General features: G+C 42.3%; 1 protein-coding gene and 1 non-coding gene across 3 annotated transcripts in view; both read right to left on the bottom strand.

Moving 5' to 3' along the window:
* PROM1 (prominin 1) overlaps positions 1-18,397 on the bottom strand; it is a 108,025-nt gene that overhangs the window by 17,848 nt on the left and 71,780 nt on the right. For both annotated transcript variants that reach the window (XM_067036962.1, XM_067036961.1), the window contains exons 8-13: positions 17,266-17,483; positions 15,030-15,104; positions 12,708-12,771; positions 9,734-9,893; positions 7,217-7,369; positions 778-901 (exon numbers count right to left, since the gene is read on the bottom strand). In XM_067036962.1, the coding sequence (XP_066893063.1) occupies positions 778-901; positions 7,217-7,369; positions 9,734-9,893; positions 12,708-12,771; positions 15,030-15,104; positions 17,266-17,483 (794 nt within the window). The remainder of the gene's footprint in view (positions 1-777; positions 902-7,216; positions 7,370-9,733; positions 9,894-12,707; positions 12,772-15,029; positions 15,105-17,265; positions 17,484-18,397) is intronic.
* Positions 9,464-9,568, bottom strand: LOC131759007 (U6 spliceosomal RNA). The gene has a single exon (XR_009336351.1). It is a non-coding gene; the product is annotated as a U6 spliceosomal RNA (small nuclear RNA).

The raw sequence follows: 18,397 nt of genomic DNA, 5'->3' as shown, positions 1-18,397 counted from the left end.
TTAATTAGTGAAGCTAAACTTGCACCTGGTGCCCTAGAGTGTGAAGTAGTTGGTCTTAGACGGAGAAAGTGAAGCTTGAATTCAATTCCCAACTACCTCGTCAGATTTCCACCAGGGACAACCCTCAGCTATGAGGTGTGTCATTTATCAGTCTCTTTCACTTCAAATTTACGACCCTCAAACCATCTGTGTGGGCAACTGTCATCTAGGAAGTTATGTGAAATGTCAGAAACCTCTTGAGGTATAGAAGGAACCTGGGAACTTATCCTCTGATGTTTTGCATTTGGGAACTACTGCTGAGGAGAATTGTATTCTCCCCAAATATTACAATCAACATTGACAAGCAAGCCTTAATTCCTGGTACTGATTTCACTTATATTTAAAAAAAAAAAAAAAGAATAGAGTTGACCCTTCAACAACATGCGTTTAAGCCGCGAGGGCCCACTTATAAGAGGATTTTTTTCGGTAGTAAATACTACAGTACTGCACAGTCCAAGGTTGGTTGAATCCAAGAAAGGAGATATGGAGGAACCATGCATACGGAAGGCTGAATATAAATTGTATGCAGATTTTGAGTGCGTGGAGGGTCAGCGCCCCTAACTCCCTGTGGTTCAAGGGTCAACTGTACTGCCATATTTTTTTTGCTCTGAAAAATAGATGGAATCTCAACCTACTGAATACAAACCACCTGCTCATCTTTTTGCTCTCGAAGAAACCCACAAGAAAGGGGAAAATAAAAGTTTTGGCTCAAGCTCTTCATAATGGGTACAAAATTACCTGGAATAACATTTTGTTTTGGTAAGGTTCACAGACCAGTTTTTCCACATTTCCACCAACAACAAAAGTCAGAACCACGATGGTCATCAATAGCCAACAAAAGAAGAAACTGAATCCAACCCCGCTGGAAAAAAATAGAAATAAAGTTAATAATTCTACAAGGAATTATTCAATATTACCTACTAGTACTTACTCATTCTACCTATTCAATGTATAAAATGACCTGGAGTCTTCAGCTTTCTGCAGGTTAAATGGGTCGGCCTACCAAGGGGTGCAGACAGGAAGTACCAGGTGCTTGTTTAGGTAACACTTAGGACTGAGTCCCCCTCGCCTGCTTGCAAGCCCAGCACGGTGGTTCAGACATGGGCTCTGGAGTCATTTGAGTGAGCCAAGGCTTTCCAGTGATGGAGGAGGTTGTAAGACAGTGTCAATGAAAAAATGTTGCCTGCCATATCAGTAAACAAAGGATGTTGCAGCCATCAATCCATCACATTATATCTGCCCCATCAGTGAGCACTGAAGGAACTCAGGATAAAAACAGGATGCCCACCATCAAGTCATCAGCTGCTGCAGCCACCTTCCAACGGGGCACCCTTGAGAGACTCAAGATGAGAAAACGCAGGATGCTAGCCCCAGATAGCTGAGGTGCAGGGCAAAGGAATGATTTCAGTAAGCCCAGACTCTTGCATCTTCCATACATAGAAACGTGCTAAATTCCTTAACTTGGGATGTCTGGTTTTCTTTAATGAACAGTCACCTTCTGATGTTCCTACCACCTGGTCTTTGTTGCAGAAACTCCTCTGTATCCGGGCTCCTCCCTTACCTCTATGGAGCAGGCCCTCAGAGCGATCTGAGAGGCTGCCTCCTGGGCTTAAGTCCTCAGTTTTGTCTGCCAAATAAAACATAATTCTGAGCTTTCAGGTTGTGCATTTTTTGCAGTTGACAGTAGGAAATGTACTCTTGGGAGTCTGAAAGAGGCTGACGTAGCTCTGCATCCAGAGAGATGGCAGAGAACGAGCAGTGAATGGCAGCTCGAGAGGCGGGTAGGGCTGAGCTGGGTGGGGCGTGGGGGATGCAGGGAGGGAAAGCTATTGAAGGCCTTTAAGCACCGGAGGAACACACCCCCATTTCTCTCTGAAGAAAAGCCCTCTTGGCAGAGCGTGCAGGATGGAGGGACAGGTGCCCATGTGGAGAAGGATGTCACCAAGGAGGCTGCTTCTAGTCCCGGCTGGCGGCCTCATGCAGCTGGCAGTGATGGAGAGGAGCCAGAGGATGAAAGAGGTGTGAACTGGGAGGCAGATGCAGCAGGACGTCGCGAAGGCGTGCACTGGAGGTGAAGGAAAGGGAGGGCAAGGGGCACCAGGGCTTGTCAGCAGCAGGGACAGGGAGGGCAGAGAAGATCGGCTTCTGGTCACGTTGCCCGGGAGACATCTCAGAGGACATGCTGTGGAGGAGTCCACCAGGTGTTTGGAGCGCAGATGCCTGGGTTACAGACCTACTTTAGCGAGTCAGTGGCTTAGAAATGATGGTTGATCCCTGGGGCTGGGGTTGGAGGGAGAAGCAGCCTAGGACTGGGCCTGGGGGACCTCACCTTTTGGAGAACAGGTGGTGGAGAGACAGTCAGCAAACGAGACCAAGATGAAGGGTCAGGGAGGTGGGAAGGAGACCATGAGGGTGTGAGGTCACTGATGGGGTATGAAGGAGTTTGCAGAAGGAGTGGCAGCTGTTCCAGTCACTGCTGTGAGGACACAGTCGAGAAGGACTCGAAGAAGTCCACTGTATTGGAGACACAGAAGTCACTGCTGACCTGAAAGTGGCAGGCAACGAAGTCACAGTGGTGTAGGCTGGGCAGGAGGTGGGAAAGCAGGAGACGGGCAGCAGGCACAGATCTTTATTTTGAGACGTCTGTGCAGAGAGTGGAGTTAGATGGAAGAAGGGGTGTTGGTAGGGGTTTTCTGTTTTGGTTTTTAAGGAGGGGAGAGAACAGAACATGTTTAAGTGTTGCAAAGAAAGTCTAGGAGAGGAGAAGAGAGTGAAGACGCAGGAAAAAGAAGGGAGGCTTTGTTCCATCCTTGGGATGGTGGATGGGGATGGGCTGAGAGCAGAGCGGGGGTGCTGGGGAGAGGGGGAGCCTAGATGGGAGAGACCCTTCTGCCTCTGGCTTCCCATGCGTGTGAGCACAGGTGCCTTCAGAGGTTTGGGGGTGGCAAATTTATGATGGCTTCTATTTTCTCCATGAAGAGAAAGGTGAACCCATCAGCTAAGAGAAGAGGAAAATAAGGAGGATGGATGTATCAGAGTGGAAAGACCATCGCAGAATAAAGGAAGGAAGGGAGGGAGGAAAGAAGGAACTTGCAGGGCTGTGGAGGGTCCATGTGAGGTGGGGAATCAAAATTCTGTAGGGATCCTAATGTGTGCTGCTGTATGACTTTTCTCTAGCAGTGCTCAGTGGCCCCGGTGGAGACACAGAGGGAGCAAACTCTTAAATCAGTCTAGATGAATAGTCAAACCCTATACCATCGCTGGTGCACACCAGGAAGGACCCTAGGAAGTATGCAGGCTGATGTTCTCAATCACAACAGTGTTCCCAAAGGGCATGACTCCCCCCAGTGCAAATGCTGAAGGCATAATTAGAAACATCGGCATGACTCCTCTGAAATAAATAGCAAGGTATGTTTGCTGGTGGGGCCCTAAGTCTCTTTGGACCTTCTCAGACCAACAGGGCTACTGCGTTAGGGAAAGTATGAAGAAGGGGAAGATGTGTAAAGAAGGGGAAGGTGTGTGAAGGCTCTGCCAGGCACCAGGGTTCTAACTGTGGGTATCAGAGGGTGTGTGTCTCTGTGTGTGTGTGTCTGTGTGTGTCTGTGTGTGTCTGTGTTAGTTACACAAATAATCAAAACCTCTGAGCGAACACTTCACTTCAAAACAACCCCACTAGGGACTTCCCTGGTGGCGCAGTGGTTGAGAATCCGCCTGCCGATGCAGGGGACACGGGTTCGTGCCCCGGTCCGGGAAGATCCCACGTGCCGCCGAGCGGCTGGGCCCGTAAGCCATGGCCACTGAGCCTGCGCGTCCAGAGCCTGTGCTCCGCAACAGGAGAGGCCACAACGGTGAGAGGCCCACGTACTGAAAACAAAACAAAACAACCCTACTCTAAAGAGCATGCTGTTAACATTTCCAGCCTTTGTTTTCTAAATATGCATGTATTAAGAGGGAGGAGATATGGGGATGTATGTATAGGTATGCTGATTCACTTTGTTACACAGCAGAAACTAACACACCATTGTAAAGCAATTATACTCCAGTAAAGATGTTTAAAAAAAAAAAAAAATGTGTGTATTCAGGTCAGGAATAGGCATGCAATTGCCCAGGGCCAGTTTTTGTAAGATCAGTGGAATAAGAATGGCTGGTGTGCTTAATAGTGCTGTAAAGGAGGAGGAGGAGAACAACTAGAAGAAGAAAAAACAAGAACAAGAATGATAATACCCAACGAAGACTGTATGTGACCAGCAGAACCTAAAGTATTGATTATCTGGACCTTTATAGAAAAAGTTTGCTGACTCCTGATCCACACGGTTATAATAACACGTGCATAATTTTGTGGGCCCTTGCTGAACATCTTAGAAACTTTCGTCAGCCACCCAAGACAGCCAACCTCTCTATCCTTTCAGCGGCCACATAATCTACTCTAGCCTCCGAAGTGGCTGACATGTGTGCCACTTCGAATGCCTCACTATTACAACTAACACCACAAAAACACATCTCTGCTCAAAATGCTTTTCCCATAGTTTGGTCTACTGCCTCAAATAAATTCCCTAAAATGGGAAGGACCTGCTATAGCCTGACAAACTGCTCTCTGAAATATCTATAACCACTGAAACTGCCACCAGCGGTATGTAATATGCCCATGGCAACACGTGATCTTAGTTTTTCTTCAGAGGTCTCGATAATCTGGGCACTGTTTTCAAGAGCTAAAATTGGAAGTTTTATAATGGTCTTTGGTACAAGAGATTGCTTTCTGGTTGCCTTAATTAAGTCTCCTTATCTCTGGGGAAACCATCCATATCCCCCCCGCAGATGTACGTTCATCACTGCATCCCATTCAGCCCCTAAAATGCTCCCTGGACCCTCAGAAGACACAGGATAGGAGCCAGGATTCTCTGCTTCCCTCCTTCCAGGTCTTTCACTAGGATCCTCTTGGGAGGCAAGGATTCTTGTTTGGTTGTTAAAGAGACCATGCTCTTGATTAGATAACATCACCGTTTTTAAAGAGCAGGTGGTGTTTTGGTTGAAGCTGAACTAAATATACTCTTTCTCATTTCTACAAGCAAGTAAACAATTATAAAGAAGAAACGGCATTCCTCTAGTTAGTCTGATTAGTCTATCTGGTTGTTTACCAGATGTCTCAAGAGAGAGATGGAGAATTCTGCTAAGTGTAGCAAAGCATGCCATGATGAGTGGTAGGCTTCAACAGTACAGAAATCTCAGTCTGCAGACCTCCCAAAATGCATCTGACAGCAACTTATAGTTACCAGCCTTTTCCCTACTGCTGAGATAAATCCTATAGCTCCTAAGCCATAGCTTTCCATGTGACTTTAACCCTTTAGAGAGATTCCTTAATCTGCAGAAGTGAGTGTTACAGCCAAACTGAAGTTGCTCTTAGCCTCCACCAATTTACTCATGACTCTCCTATCTTTAATTTTTTTTCTTTGAAGCTAGATATCACATTTTTTGGTTTCATCCCTAAAAGTGGAATAGAATTTTATGAAACTTGTACCTTTTCAGAGCAAGTTACACCCTACCCCCTCCTTTCAAATAATGAAATAGATGTAATACATAAATGTATGTAATACATAGATGTAATAAATAAATTCACCATCAAAACACTGACAAAACAGCCAAGTGTCAGGATTATTAAAATCTAAACATTAAATTAATTTTCTGTCTGTAGTTGTGTACATTTAAACAAAAAGGCTGGGCACATATACTCTTCCTTGCTGGCTTAATTTCTTAAGTTTAGATATGTAAGCAAATAGGCTTTTCCATGTGTGGAGCTCTGTCCAATTTTGTCCAATTCTGGCAGACTCCCATGCCATTAGCTTTAAGGTTATTTTTAAAACTCACTTAAAAACACACACACACACACAAATGAACCTATCTACGAAACAGAAAGACTCATAGACATAGAGAACAGGCTTGTGGTTGCCAAGGGGGAGTTGGGGAGGGAGAGGGAGGGACTGGGAGGTTTGGGGTTAGTAGATGCAAATTACTACATTTAGAATGGATAAACAACAAGGTCCTATTGTATACATAGGGAACTATATTCAATATCCTGTGATAAAGCATAATGGAAAAGAATATAAAAAAAGAATGTATTTATGTGTATAACTGAGTCACTTTGCTGTACAGCAGAAATGAACACAAATTGTAAATTAAGTATACTTCAATAAAAAAAAGAAACTCATGTGCCTGTATTAATGTTAATAAAGTGTACTATAGTGGAGCCTGAAGGTTTAAGGAAAAGGCCTTAGAATCACAGCTCATAAGCAGCATGATTATTATAGTGACCCAAAGTTTAAAAAAGCAAGTTAATGCATGTCACTAGTGCCATAAGCAAAGAAATTGCTGTGGTTTTGATTCTCTATTGCCCAAAGGACTTCTTCCAAATCTTTACACTCCCCTCAAGCCCCATCACACCCCTCACTGCTGGTTCTCCACGAAGCTTATCGGAAAAGGGAATATCGAGTTGGAACTCACACAGATTCCCCTCTAGGGAGCATTTGAAGCTTTTACCCCTGGTTACTGGTTTACATTACTGGCTCCATCTCCAGTTCCACCCAGCTCATGCCCCTCTGCTTTGTTATACCCTATAAAGGTTTTTGGGTTTTTTTTTCCAAAAATGTGAACTTGGATATGAATGTAATTGAAATGGGGATAACTGCTCCAGTCCATTGCAGGCTCACCACTTGCTGGTACTTCACACCTGACCGCATCACTAATGTAGGCCACTTGCCTAACTCCAAGGGGGCCAGGTAGGCAACCTCTGTTCTAAATCAAGTTTCAGAGTGAACAGTGTCTGTCTGCCAGGTCAATATTCAGCAAGTATGGTGAATGAATGGATGGATGGATGGATGGATATGTAGATACATAGATATGGGGAAAAACAATGAGAATTAAGAAAGCAAACTGGAAATAATTTCCCTGATAACTGCTTTAAAGAACGATCAGCTTTTAAGCTTGTCAATCAAAGTGCAACCAATCTAGAGTTTCCTTTACTTTTCATGCTTAATGGAATTTCCCAGACCGAAGGAAATACAGTCACACCAGCCCGCCTATGTCACTGGAACCCAGACTGCTTGCCAGAGGTCACTGGGTCCCTGTCACACCACAGTTACCTCCCTGCATCCCCCCGACACAGCAAGGAAGAGCCAACACTCACACCATGAGGAAGATGCCTCCAGTGTTTGAGACGCAGCCTCGTCTGGTTGGGGTGGCATTCTGGTTGTAGCCGTACGTGCCACACAACAAGCCCAGGCAATAAAAAATCACTATGAGAGTCAGTGAACAGCAGACAACCAAGGAACCCAGCCACCTGGTGGAGCAAACACAGTGTTAGCAAACGTAAGAGGTGACATCATCACAACACAAAAGCTGCTAGACCTGGGCTGGAGTGGTTGAAAAACCCTTGGCAATCACATATCAGATTCCTCTGTTAATTCCTCAGAGGGTGAGAGTGCTGTGAAAAGACCCCTTTTCACCCCTAGTCCTCCAATCCAACCAAGACGGTGTTTATCTCGGTTTCAAAGAGCTCTCAGTGGTCATGGGATTGTCGTTTCTTTCCTTTGCTTTACCTCCACAGGGCCCAGAAGCAGGGTTGACTCAACCTCTCCAAGGCTACCGATAACCATGCCCCTTAAGGTTTGTAAGTTCTTTCAAGGTTCCTGAGGCTGTAAGTGCTTATTATAATGATGATGAGATGTAGACAGATCATGATTAGACAACAGATAAGGAAATTGGGGTCTCCTTCCTCTGGTCTCTTATCTAAAATGTTTTGTGGTTGCAGGAATATTTGGGGGGTGGGGAGTGAATCGTGTTCTTTACTGAGCCAGACACTCTCTATGTGATGAGTGCATTGAATATATTAGAATTCTAGGAGCATCCTTAGTCAAACGCCCGCAGAATGCAAGTCTCGATTTTGTAATGGTCCTGTGAGACGGTTCAGGAGAGTGGATCCTCAATTAGGTCTTACTGGCATTCCCGGAATGTACATCAAACTTTTCCAGCAACCCAGGAGCATTCAAGGGTAGAAATGCTTCCCAACCTTTAAAACACTATAAAACAAAGAATTTACTTATGCGACAAAAGCTGTCACTACAGTTTTTCATTCAACTAAGAACAAACTCGTGGAAAATAGCTAGTGGGACGCAGCAGCATAGCACAGGGAGATCAGCTCAGAGCTTTGTAACGACCTAGAGGGGAGGGACAGGGAGGGCAGGAGCAAGCCTCAAGAAGGAAGGCATATGGGGATATACGTATGCATAAGCTTGATTCACTTCGTTGTACAACAGAAATTAACACAGTATTGTGAAGCAATTATACTCTAATAAAGATCTATTAAAAAAAAAACCTCGATAATTATAATAACCACCTGCACCCATTCTGTGACTTTTTGTTCCAGATACTGAGGACACAAAATTAAATAAGCCATGGAACCTGGCCTCAGAAATCCTTTACAGTTAATGCAAGCCTCATCTGTTTCATTAAATTTCTTTTTAAAATAAACTTATAGTCTCAGGGCAGGGGAAGGTGGAAGGAAAGGGGGAGCTGGTATGTAGACAGATCATTGTACCATTCTTTTCATCTGTGAAAGTCTGATCTCTTGAGATTGTAAGTTCATTGGGAAAGGGTCTGTCTTATGTTTGTTCCAACACCTGCTGGGGTGGCCAAGCCACGCAGTAAGAAATGGCATATTGATAATTAAGGGCATAGTCAGGTGGGAGTTGAAAAATCACTTCACCTCCCTGAGCCTCTAAGAAACAGGATTATAAACAGAACACAACCCAGGAGACTTTTCTGAGTAGTAAATAAGATGCCATATGGACAGCACGTGGCAGGCACATTGTGACTCTTCCCTAAAGGCTAGCAATTATTGTTATTATTTTATTATTTATCTTGTGTCCTTGCATAATAAATAACCTGAACAGGAATGGGAGTGTCCGTGGGTTTCAGCAATAGGAATAGTTCCGGTGGGCGGTGGTGGGGCTGAGCCTTTCCGAGAGGAGAGTACGTCTTACATCTCACATGATCCTGGAGATGCCTCGAGTCCCTAAGTCCTGCCTTCCCCAGCGCTCTTGTCTGAGATCCATGTCCACCATCATCTCCCAAGGCCAAACCCTACCACTAGCATTTTTCTAAAGGGCAAAGAGCTGGGAACGACAGCAGCTTCACACAATTCACTGGTTTCAAGGATGCTCTTTCTGTAAGAGCTAACCTCTACATATTTCTTTTATAAACCAACAAAAGGAAAAATATTATCCCAATGCCCTTTTTAATTCCTTTTAAGTTTTAAAATCCTGTTATACACCTTAGATAATTATAATCAAGATTTTGGAAGCCACGGATGACATCAAAATTGCAAATAATTGACTATTTGGCTCAAGAACTTTCAGTCCTCAATTAAAAAAAAAACTATATGGAATGCTTCATGAATTTGCATGCCATCCTTTTGCAGCAGCCATGCTAGTCTTCTTGGTATAGTTACAATTTTAGTATACATGCTGCCGAAGTGAACTCTTCAATTTTTTTAATGAACATAAACTAGAGTGAATACACATCACATTATGGCCTCTTTGTACAATCTGCTCTCATAAGATTACCCTGGTTATATTGTCAAATTTTTATCCCGTTCCATAGCAAATTTCACTCTTTAGTGTACCAGCTCAAAGGAGGTACTCACCTGTATGAATCATATTCCTCCAAAGTGGGTAAATGGCGGTGGATGTAATTTTCAGTGTCATTAAGGTAACGAATGAAATTTGACAGCTTATCCTGAATAGGAATATTTTTGCTTATATTTTTGATATCAGAACCAATGGAATCCAACGTCATTTTGACATCTGAAAACAAAGATGCCTCAGTTATGCATTTTCAAACCTAGAGGAGATGAGAAACTTTGTCTCGGAACTCAAGTGAAAAGCTTGAACTGCTTTTAGTTTTTCCCATGTTATGTATGTGCTTAAAATATGAAAAGGTTCTACAACAAGCATAAATGTAGCTCAGCCCATCAAAAAGCAATTACTTAACAAAGGAGCAAGCTATGAGAGCTAAATGATATGGTGCTGAAATCAAGCCAGAGTTTTCTTCTACTTATTTCACTAAAAAAAGAAAAAAATGGATCAGGTGATTAAAAGGTACTGTGTGCCAGACCAGGCACTTTTATAAATGTTAACCCATTTCTTATTCCCATTTCACTAACAGTGATGCTGAGGCCCATAGGGGTTAAATCACTTGTCCATATGTCTCTTTTTCAGAAAGCATTAGAAATGGGATGAAAACTCAGGTTTATCTAACTGTAAAGCTTCTGTTAAATGATTCTGCAAAAATAATTTAATAATATAACAATTCCTCCATCTACGAAATGGTAGGAACACAGTAATTCTCCAGGACCAATTTTTTGAACAAGTGACCCCAGGTGACACTTTTGTTAAAATTTTATTTGACTCATACAAATTGAGCCTTGCTAAAGCACACCCGTGTCTCTTACATGCAAAAAGCAATAGTATTCCCAGCAGTCAAATAGTTTCTATTAATATCTACCCTAATCTGTCAGACAGGAGGTAAGTTCCAGTTTTCTGGACAGTGTCTGACCATCATGGCAGGTCCTGGGATCAAAGCCACCAGGGGTGGGAGCTGTCACGTGGTCCAACACTCACACCTGATCTGAAGGTGGCCTTATCCACTGTGATTCTTGACAGGGACATACCAAAAACATACTAATCAGTTCAAGGTCCACTGATCCTGAAAGGCGGATAAATGTCTCTGCAGCAGCAGAAACAAGATTGGCAGGGCTCACAATTCGATCCCAGGGCTCCCAGAGAACTTAGGGGAGGTGGTAGCCTCGTCCAAAAGGAAATTACATAACAATGGTGGGAATTTTTTTTCAAAGCCTGTGGTTCACATGGAGAGCTCATAGGAGGAGAGCTCACAGTGGCTCGATGTCTCCTCCAAACTGCTCGTGTGCCACAAGACCCCAGGACCCTCCACAAGGTAACTCTGCAGGTCTCTTTTTTAACCTTGGGAATTCTGGGGTTTGAGAGATGTGGTACATAGACTTCCCCTCTCCTACGCACAGCTTCCTCAACTCAGAATCGGGCCCCTTCTGGTTCTCAGGCTGTGCTGCCCTCCTACACTACACAGTCTTGGTGGGTCTGTAAGGGGCGGGTGCCTTCCTCAGGCCTCCGTTTGGATGTCGCTTCCTCCAGGAAGCCTTCTGTTACCTCTCCCCACCTCGGATCCCTTGCACACACCTCACCAGGTTCCCAGAGGGTGATAAAGGGCATCCGTATCCACACCCAGCTGAAGGGTAGGCAGGGGTCGTGCCTTCTTTATCTACCATCCCCAGAGCCCAGCAGTGCCTGGCACACAGCAGGCACTCAAAATATGCGTGCAGGGTAGGACCTAATGCCCAAAACATGGGAGCTAAGGGTTATTGGTTTTGGAAAGACATAAAAACCAGCGCTTGGTCTTCAGTCTGATGGAGTGGCACTTGCTCAGATTCAGGAAAACTCTGGCTCGTGTTTATGTGATGACAGTGTGCACACCCGGCCTCGCTCACGCGAACTGCAAGCCTCACTTGGCCAGACTTACAAGGGAGGGAGGGCTGCACGTATTGGCAGAAGAGGTCCAGAAAGGGGAAACAAGAAAAGTAAACACAGAGATTAGTAAGCAGGTGGCTATCAGATGTACAGCGTGGGTTAGCCCTCAGATGCTAGCATAGGAAAGCGTGAACTCTGTTTTGAATATCTTAATATTTTAAATCAGAAGGGAACCCACAAAACATCCAAAGCACTATGTAGTAGGATAAAATCCTTTTTACCCCAAGTCTTAATGGGTTGAAAGAACAATATTAGGGGGAAAAAAAAATCAAATACCTCTAACACAACATTTTAAAACCACTTAGTCAACAGATAAAACGAAGCCCTGAGATGATTTAAAAAGAAGAGACAGAGAGAAGATAGTCTTAACATAGCCTCAGAGATGTCCTCCCTGTCCTTAGAAACAACCCAGGTTTCTTCCCATTCCTGCAAAAAGAACTGTTTATACTGCATTCTTTCTCTGTACATTCACTCCAGATACCATAACCTGAATTCAACGTGATTCGGTCATTTGAGACCAGTGGAACTCTCTCAACTGACAGACCTCAGTTCTGTCTCTCCAAAATTGTAAGCAAGCTTAAGACCCTAAAGTAGCATTACATCAGCCTCCGAGGCAGATGAACATTTTCCTAAAGAGACAAAGTAAGCCCCTAGATAAAGAATTCTTTTTAAAAAATCAATTTTAAGTTCGTTTAGAAAATAAAATAAATTCACAGTGAAAACAACCAAAATGTGACCTTCCAAATCATAAACTATGGCTGTTGTCAGCTCTGATAGCTCCTGATGAAGGCTGTCATCACAGTGTCGCCCTCAGCCCTGAAGCTTCCAGCCACAGGACGATGGTAGTCAGCGTTTAAGAGGATTTTAATTTTTTTAAATCGACATCAGTTGGTGAAGGGAGCACAACTGAAATATTCATTTAGTTTTTAAGGTTTTAGTGAGAGAATATTTTTTTAAGAGGGAAAAAGAACAAGTCTTAACAATACATTTCTTTGTACTAACCAGCCAATTCTTAACAAGAAGATATACACAATTACCTCCATTTGGGAATCTCACCTGATACGACGTTCACGGTTTCATTTTGCACTATCCCAGGTATAGCATTAAAAGATTTATAGCCCTAAAAAATAATTCAAAATCAATGGATGTACAGTGCAAGTAGAAGAGCAGTTCACCAGTATTCATGGTAAGCTTAGAATGGAGCAGAGAAGCAATACTGAAATGTAATCTTCATCTTAAGGCCGAAAGGATCATGATACAGTCATTAAAAGTCTAGAAGAAAACTCCGTTTTAGTGAGGACTTGCTTTAAATTGTATCTGTTGAAGATCATATTAAGAGTTTTAAATTTTTAACTTTTAACTCATGTTAAAAGATTCCATGTATTTATACCACTGTTTCTCAACTGGGGGCAGTTTTGTCCCCCAGGAGATGTCTGGCAATGTCTGGAGACGTTTTGGTTATCACAGTTGTATGGATGCTCTTGGCACTGTGTGGGCACGAGCTGGGGTGCTACTAAATATCCAGCAGTGCACAGGCCCCACCACAAGGGATTATCCAGCCCAAATTGTGCTGAGGTTAAGAAACCCTGATCTGTACAACGTACCATGTGCAGCTATAAAGTGAATTTCTAAAAATAGAATCTTACTTTCCAGCCCAATTACACAATAAAATTGGAGATCTAGTCTCATAGAAAATAGTAATGTCCTAAAACACAACTTAGAAAGAATACAAATTGCAGTGAGGCTAAAACGAAAACCCAAACAGCCATGCCAAGCTATATCACTTTGGAGTTAAATCCATGACAGGAAAATGTCATTACTTCCAAGCAACTCAACTAATCAGCACAGCCTTTCTTCTGGAAGGGGCTTAATTTGTGTTTCTCACTGTCTGCTGGCATATTTAGACATCTGCTAGGGAACACTGAAGTGATTACAACCTCTTATGAACCAAATGTCTACCTCCCCAAAATGCATATGTTGAAATCCTAATCCCCAGTGTGATGTTATTAGGAGGTGGGGCCTTTGGAAGGTTGTTAAGTCATGAGGGTGGAGCTCCCATGAACGGGATTAGTGCCCTCTTAAAAGGGACCCCAGGGAGTTCTCTTCACCCTCTGAGGATACAATGAGAAAATGGCTGTCTGCAACCTGGAAAGTGTCCTCATCAAAACCCAACCCTGCTGGCAAACTGATCTTGGACTTTGAGCCACCAGAAGTGTGAGAGATAAATTTCTGTTGTTTATATACCACCTACTCTATGATATTCTTTTATAGCAGTCCAATCTAGGTTACAAAGTTTATAAGATTTATGGTGCCAACAAGTTTCCACTTTAGCCTAGCAACATCAATGCCATAAAAAGAACATTCATGACTTCTGTTTCCTCAAAGGCAACTAAACCACCCAGCACACTGGCGCTTGTGTTGGTTTGGTACAACTGACCCCTCTACATTTATCTGTGTTTGGACTTGGGGAGGTCACCCATCTTAAGAGGCTTAATGGCTGGAAGAAGACTTACAGTTCTCCTGGTTCAATTCCCTCACCTGACAAATGAGGTGACATCAGAATACAAAGACCAAGAGTTTTCAATGACTTGTTTAAGGGGACACTTCCTTTGTTAGTATATGTAAATGAGTGTTTAATAGATATTTGATGACTGTTTTATACCCACGCTAAAAGACAGAGTCAAGAATAAAGCTATTCTCTTCCTTTTTAGGCTACTGGGGAAATCACCGTATTCTAGACCAATGTGACCCCTGCCTGTTTTAGGATTTACAGTCTTGTGGCACAATCAAGACATGAAAGCAATAATCACAGTTGTGAGGAACTTAACAAAGAATATTTGCAATGCTGTAAGAATGTATTAAAAAAGGTTTTGATCTGGTCAAGATGCCCAGGGAAGGCATCGTTAAGAAAGTGATATATAAAGCTTAAAGTAACTAGTCCCTAGTAGCCCAAGAAGCTGGGCAAAGGAGACGGAGAAAGAAGAGAGTGCCAGGCAGAGCACACAGCCTGTACACATGAGCAGAAGTGGCAAGAAACAAAATCAACATGGCTGACTCACCGGCAGAGTGGGAGAGCATCTTGTGTCAGAATCAGCATGGGGTCCAACACTGTACCCATCCAACTCTGAGCCCCAGGAAGATGAGATCATGTTTTTCTTTTTATCTCTTATGGTCCTAGCAAGGTGCTTTGCATACAATAGATGCATAATAAAGAATTCTTGAATGGGAATGAACAAAATTACCTTGAGGATAACATCTATCACCCTTCTTGGCAACTCCTGTCCAGAATTTTACTGCTTTTTTGCTGTTACCTATTTCCTTATGTACTATTCGATTCTTTAAAATAATCTATGGTATTTTTTTTTCCAAAAAACATACCTTTTGGACTAGGCTGGACAAATTTGTTTGAAGAATATCATTAAGGTTACCAATTTGTTCATCCAAAGATGGGAGCTGAAATTTTATAAAACAAAATATAAAGCAAGGTGATTACCCCCCCCCAAATTATTTGTCATAAAAAAGGGAATCATCTTAAATCCAAGTCCTGAAGTCTCTATATTATAGGGTGTGATCTAAGTTTCCTTTGAACAATAGCATATTGTTGGAGGAAGACATATTAGCTCGGAATGGACTCTACAAGCACTAATTTTAGATGTTTGAAGGTCTCTTATTGCAGTCAGCTAAAGATAAGAGCAAGAAATTTAACACAGATTGAATATGTGTGACCTCACAATTTCAGGTACTGAATATTGTTGAATACAGTTGTAAACAACCTTTTAAAAAACATGTTTAAAAGTAATAGTGGTTATATTGGTAAGTGGTCTGAAATAAATTTTTCATTTATAGTGTTATACATGGATTTAACATGTTCTATCACTTACCAATTCTGGGACAAATATCATGGGCCTCCTGACACAACGTATCAAGAAGGACACAACATCACTTTTGTGAAATCCCTGATAAATAGGCATAACTCAAATCGAATCATGAGGGAACATCAGACAAACCTAAATCGAAGGTCATTCTGTAAAATAAATGGCCTACAGTCTTAAAAAATGTCAATGTCACCAAAGAAAAAAGATTGAGAAACTGTTCCAGATTAAAGGAACTAAAGACACATGACAACTAAAGACAATGTGTACTCTAGACTGGACCTTAAACTGGAGAAAGGAAAAATTAAAAAAAGTTTTAAAGAGCATTTTTAAGAAAAATCGGCAAAATTTGAATATAAACTGTGGATTAGACGGTGGTATTGGGTCAATGTCATATGTCCTAATTTTGGTAATCATAATAGTTATGTAAAGTTAAGAAATGCACTGAAATATTTAAGGGTAAAAGGGCATAATGTCTGCAACTTACCTCCAAATGATTGAGAAAAGGACAAAGTGCATAGTATTGTACGCATATATACGATAGTATGAATAGATGATAGATACATAGATAAATGGATAAAATAATACCATTAAGCAAATGGAGCAAAGTGCTGACAACTGGTGAATCTGGGTAAAAGATGTAAACAGGGCTTCCTTGTACACCAATCTTGCAGATTTTCTGCATGTTTTAAAAGCCCATCAAAATTAAAAGTTACCTAAGACGCAAGAGGGAGGAGATATGGGGATATATGTTTATGTATAGCTGATTTACTTTGTTATACAGCAGAAAGTACCATACCATTGTAAAGCAATTATACTCCAATAAAGATGTTAAAAAAAAAAAGTTACCCCCAAAAGAACTCGATTTCAAACAATTTAAATGCAAGTATAGGTCCTACACTCTGAAAAACTGTTCGATGACAACAAAAGTGATTGTAGTAGATTCAACACAGATGTTGAATGTGTTGAATAAATGTTGAATAAAATTGATGTTGAATAAAATTGATTCATGAAATGTGAAAGTCAGAAAAATCTAGCTATATTAAAATAGTTTTATATAAAGTGCGATGTGTACATATCACTACATTGAAACACTAAAAATCATGAGTAGACATGATTATTTTATCTACATCCCAGAACTTTATATATTCAAGTTGCTCCAAATTCTTTTTCTAATCTTCTCTTTGGGAATGTGAGAAATTACCTTATATTTAGGCACCTGTGGTTAATATACTAGGCCTATCATTTAAAAATATTTTTTAATTTGTAAAGGTCTACAAAAATGCCTCTGCTTCCTTTTTCCTTTTTAAAGCTGAATTCATCACAGATACAGAGAACTAGTGGTTCCCAGTGGGGAGCGGGCAGGGGCAATATCAGGGTTGGGGATTAAGAGGTACAACTATTATGGATCAAATGAGCTACAAGGATACATTGTACAACACAGGGACCATATCTTATAAAATGCACACTGAAACTGTCAAGATAAAATAAAAATTTAAAAAAGAAGAATCTGAACAAAAAAAAGCTAAATTCAGTCTGATATATTTCATCAAATCGATGGCAGAGAACTCTCAAGGAGTATTTCCCATTATTCCTTCTCTCCTCCTGCAGCCGTTCCAACACGACGGCTAAATAACCAGGAAGGCTGACAGAGACCCCCAGCCACTGGGCACCTGATGGGTGAGCCCATGCTTAGCCCTCCCCAGCTGTCCCAATGACACTGCCTGGAGCCACCTCCTCACCTGATCAAAATCGATGCTGCCATCCAGAAGGCTTAGAGAGTTCATAATGTTGCTGCAAGTGGTCATTACCGGATGCACAGAGCACATGGGGTCAGTGAGTGCTTGCTCCAGGTTCCTTTTAACATTAGTCAGGCTGTTGCTGAGATTTGCAGATAACTGTCTCATGTCCGTTAAGATACTGTTCACTTCGACCAGGGTTTCTCTGGTATCTTGGATTTCTGTAGGAACACAGCCCACTTCAGAACAGAGGCACCCACTGGGATGGCAAATGGAAAAATCCCTTCTCATCTACAAAAGTACCCTAAAGGAACTCGCGATAAACTTGTAAATGACACTGGAAGGCAACCGGAGGAGCCTGCTGTGAGAGGCAGTCTGAAAGGGAAATACAGGGACATTGATGGCCTCCTCTGCCCCTGCCAGCTACTCCAACCAACTCAGCTTTCCTACCTGGAGGCTCTTTCAAATACGCAGGGGTGAGTATCAACCTAGGGATGTGACTGGGACTCGTGGGCACAGCATTAACTGGCTAGCATTGGAACAGAAGCCACAGGAAAAGGTGTCAGTGCCCTAGCCTTGCCTAGCTTTGAAGAGGTCAGCCCAGACAGGGCAGCATCTTCAATCCCAAGCAGTTTTAATTCACATAAAAACTGATCACACCCAGAAGGATTTTGGTGATGGATATTCAAAGAGCTGGAAGTAGACACAGTGATGGTTAAGATCACAGATTTGCATTCAGGTGACTCTAGGTACAGATCCCAACTTCACTACTTGCTATGTAACCGGAAGTCGATTCCTGAACATTCTTTGGCAATGTCTTCATCTGAAAAATGACGAAACCACCACCATGTTCATCACAAAATGCGGGGATTGGAATGGTCAAATTGAAATTCCTCAATAGCAGTGAGTCCACCTGTTTTATTTTGGAAGTCCTGCAGCCTAGGATACATCCTTAGACTAGGTGATCCCTAAAAATTGTTTGCTATCTTGATTTCTCTGGGGTATCGAAATCCATATTCATGACTTGCGAGGTAGCAAAATACAACTCTTTTCTACAGCGACTTAAAAATCACAGCAGTAAAAGATGTGAAACTTAAATTAGAGGGCACTGATTTTCTTCTAAGCAAATAAGTCT

This window comes from Kogia breviceps, chromosome 6 (assembly GCF_026419965.1).
Source record: "Kogia breviceps isolate mKogBre1 chromosome 6, mKogBre1 haplotype 1, whole genome shotgun sequence".
Lineage (NCBI taxonomy): Eukaryota > Metazoa > Chordata > Mammalia > Artiodactyla > Physeteridae > Kogia > Kogia breviceps.
The sequence above is the reverse complement of the archived record's forward strand: the minus strand, read 5'-3'. Positions and strand labels throughout refer to the sequence as shown.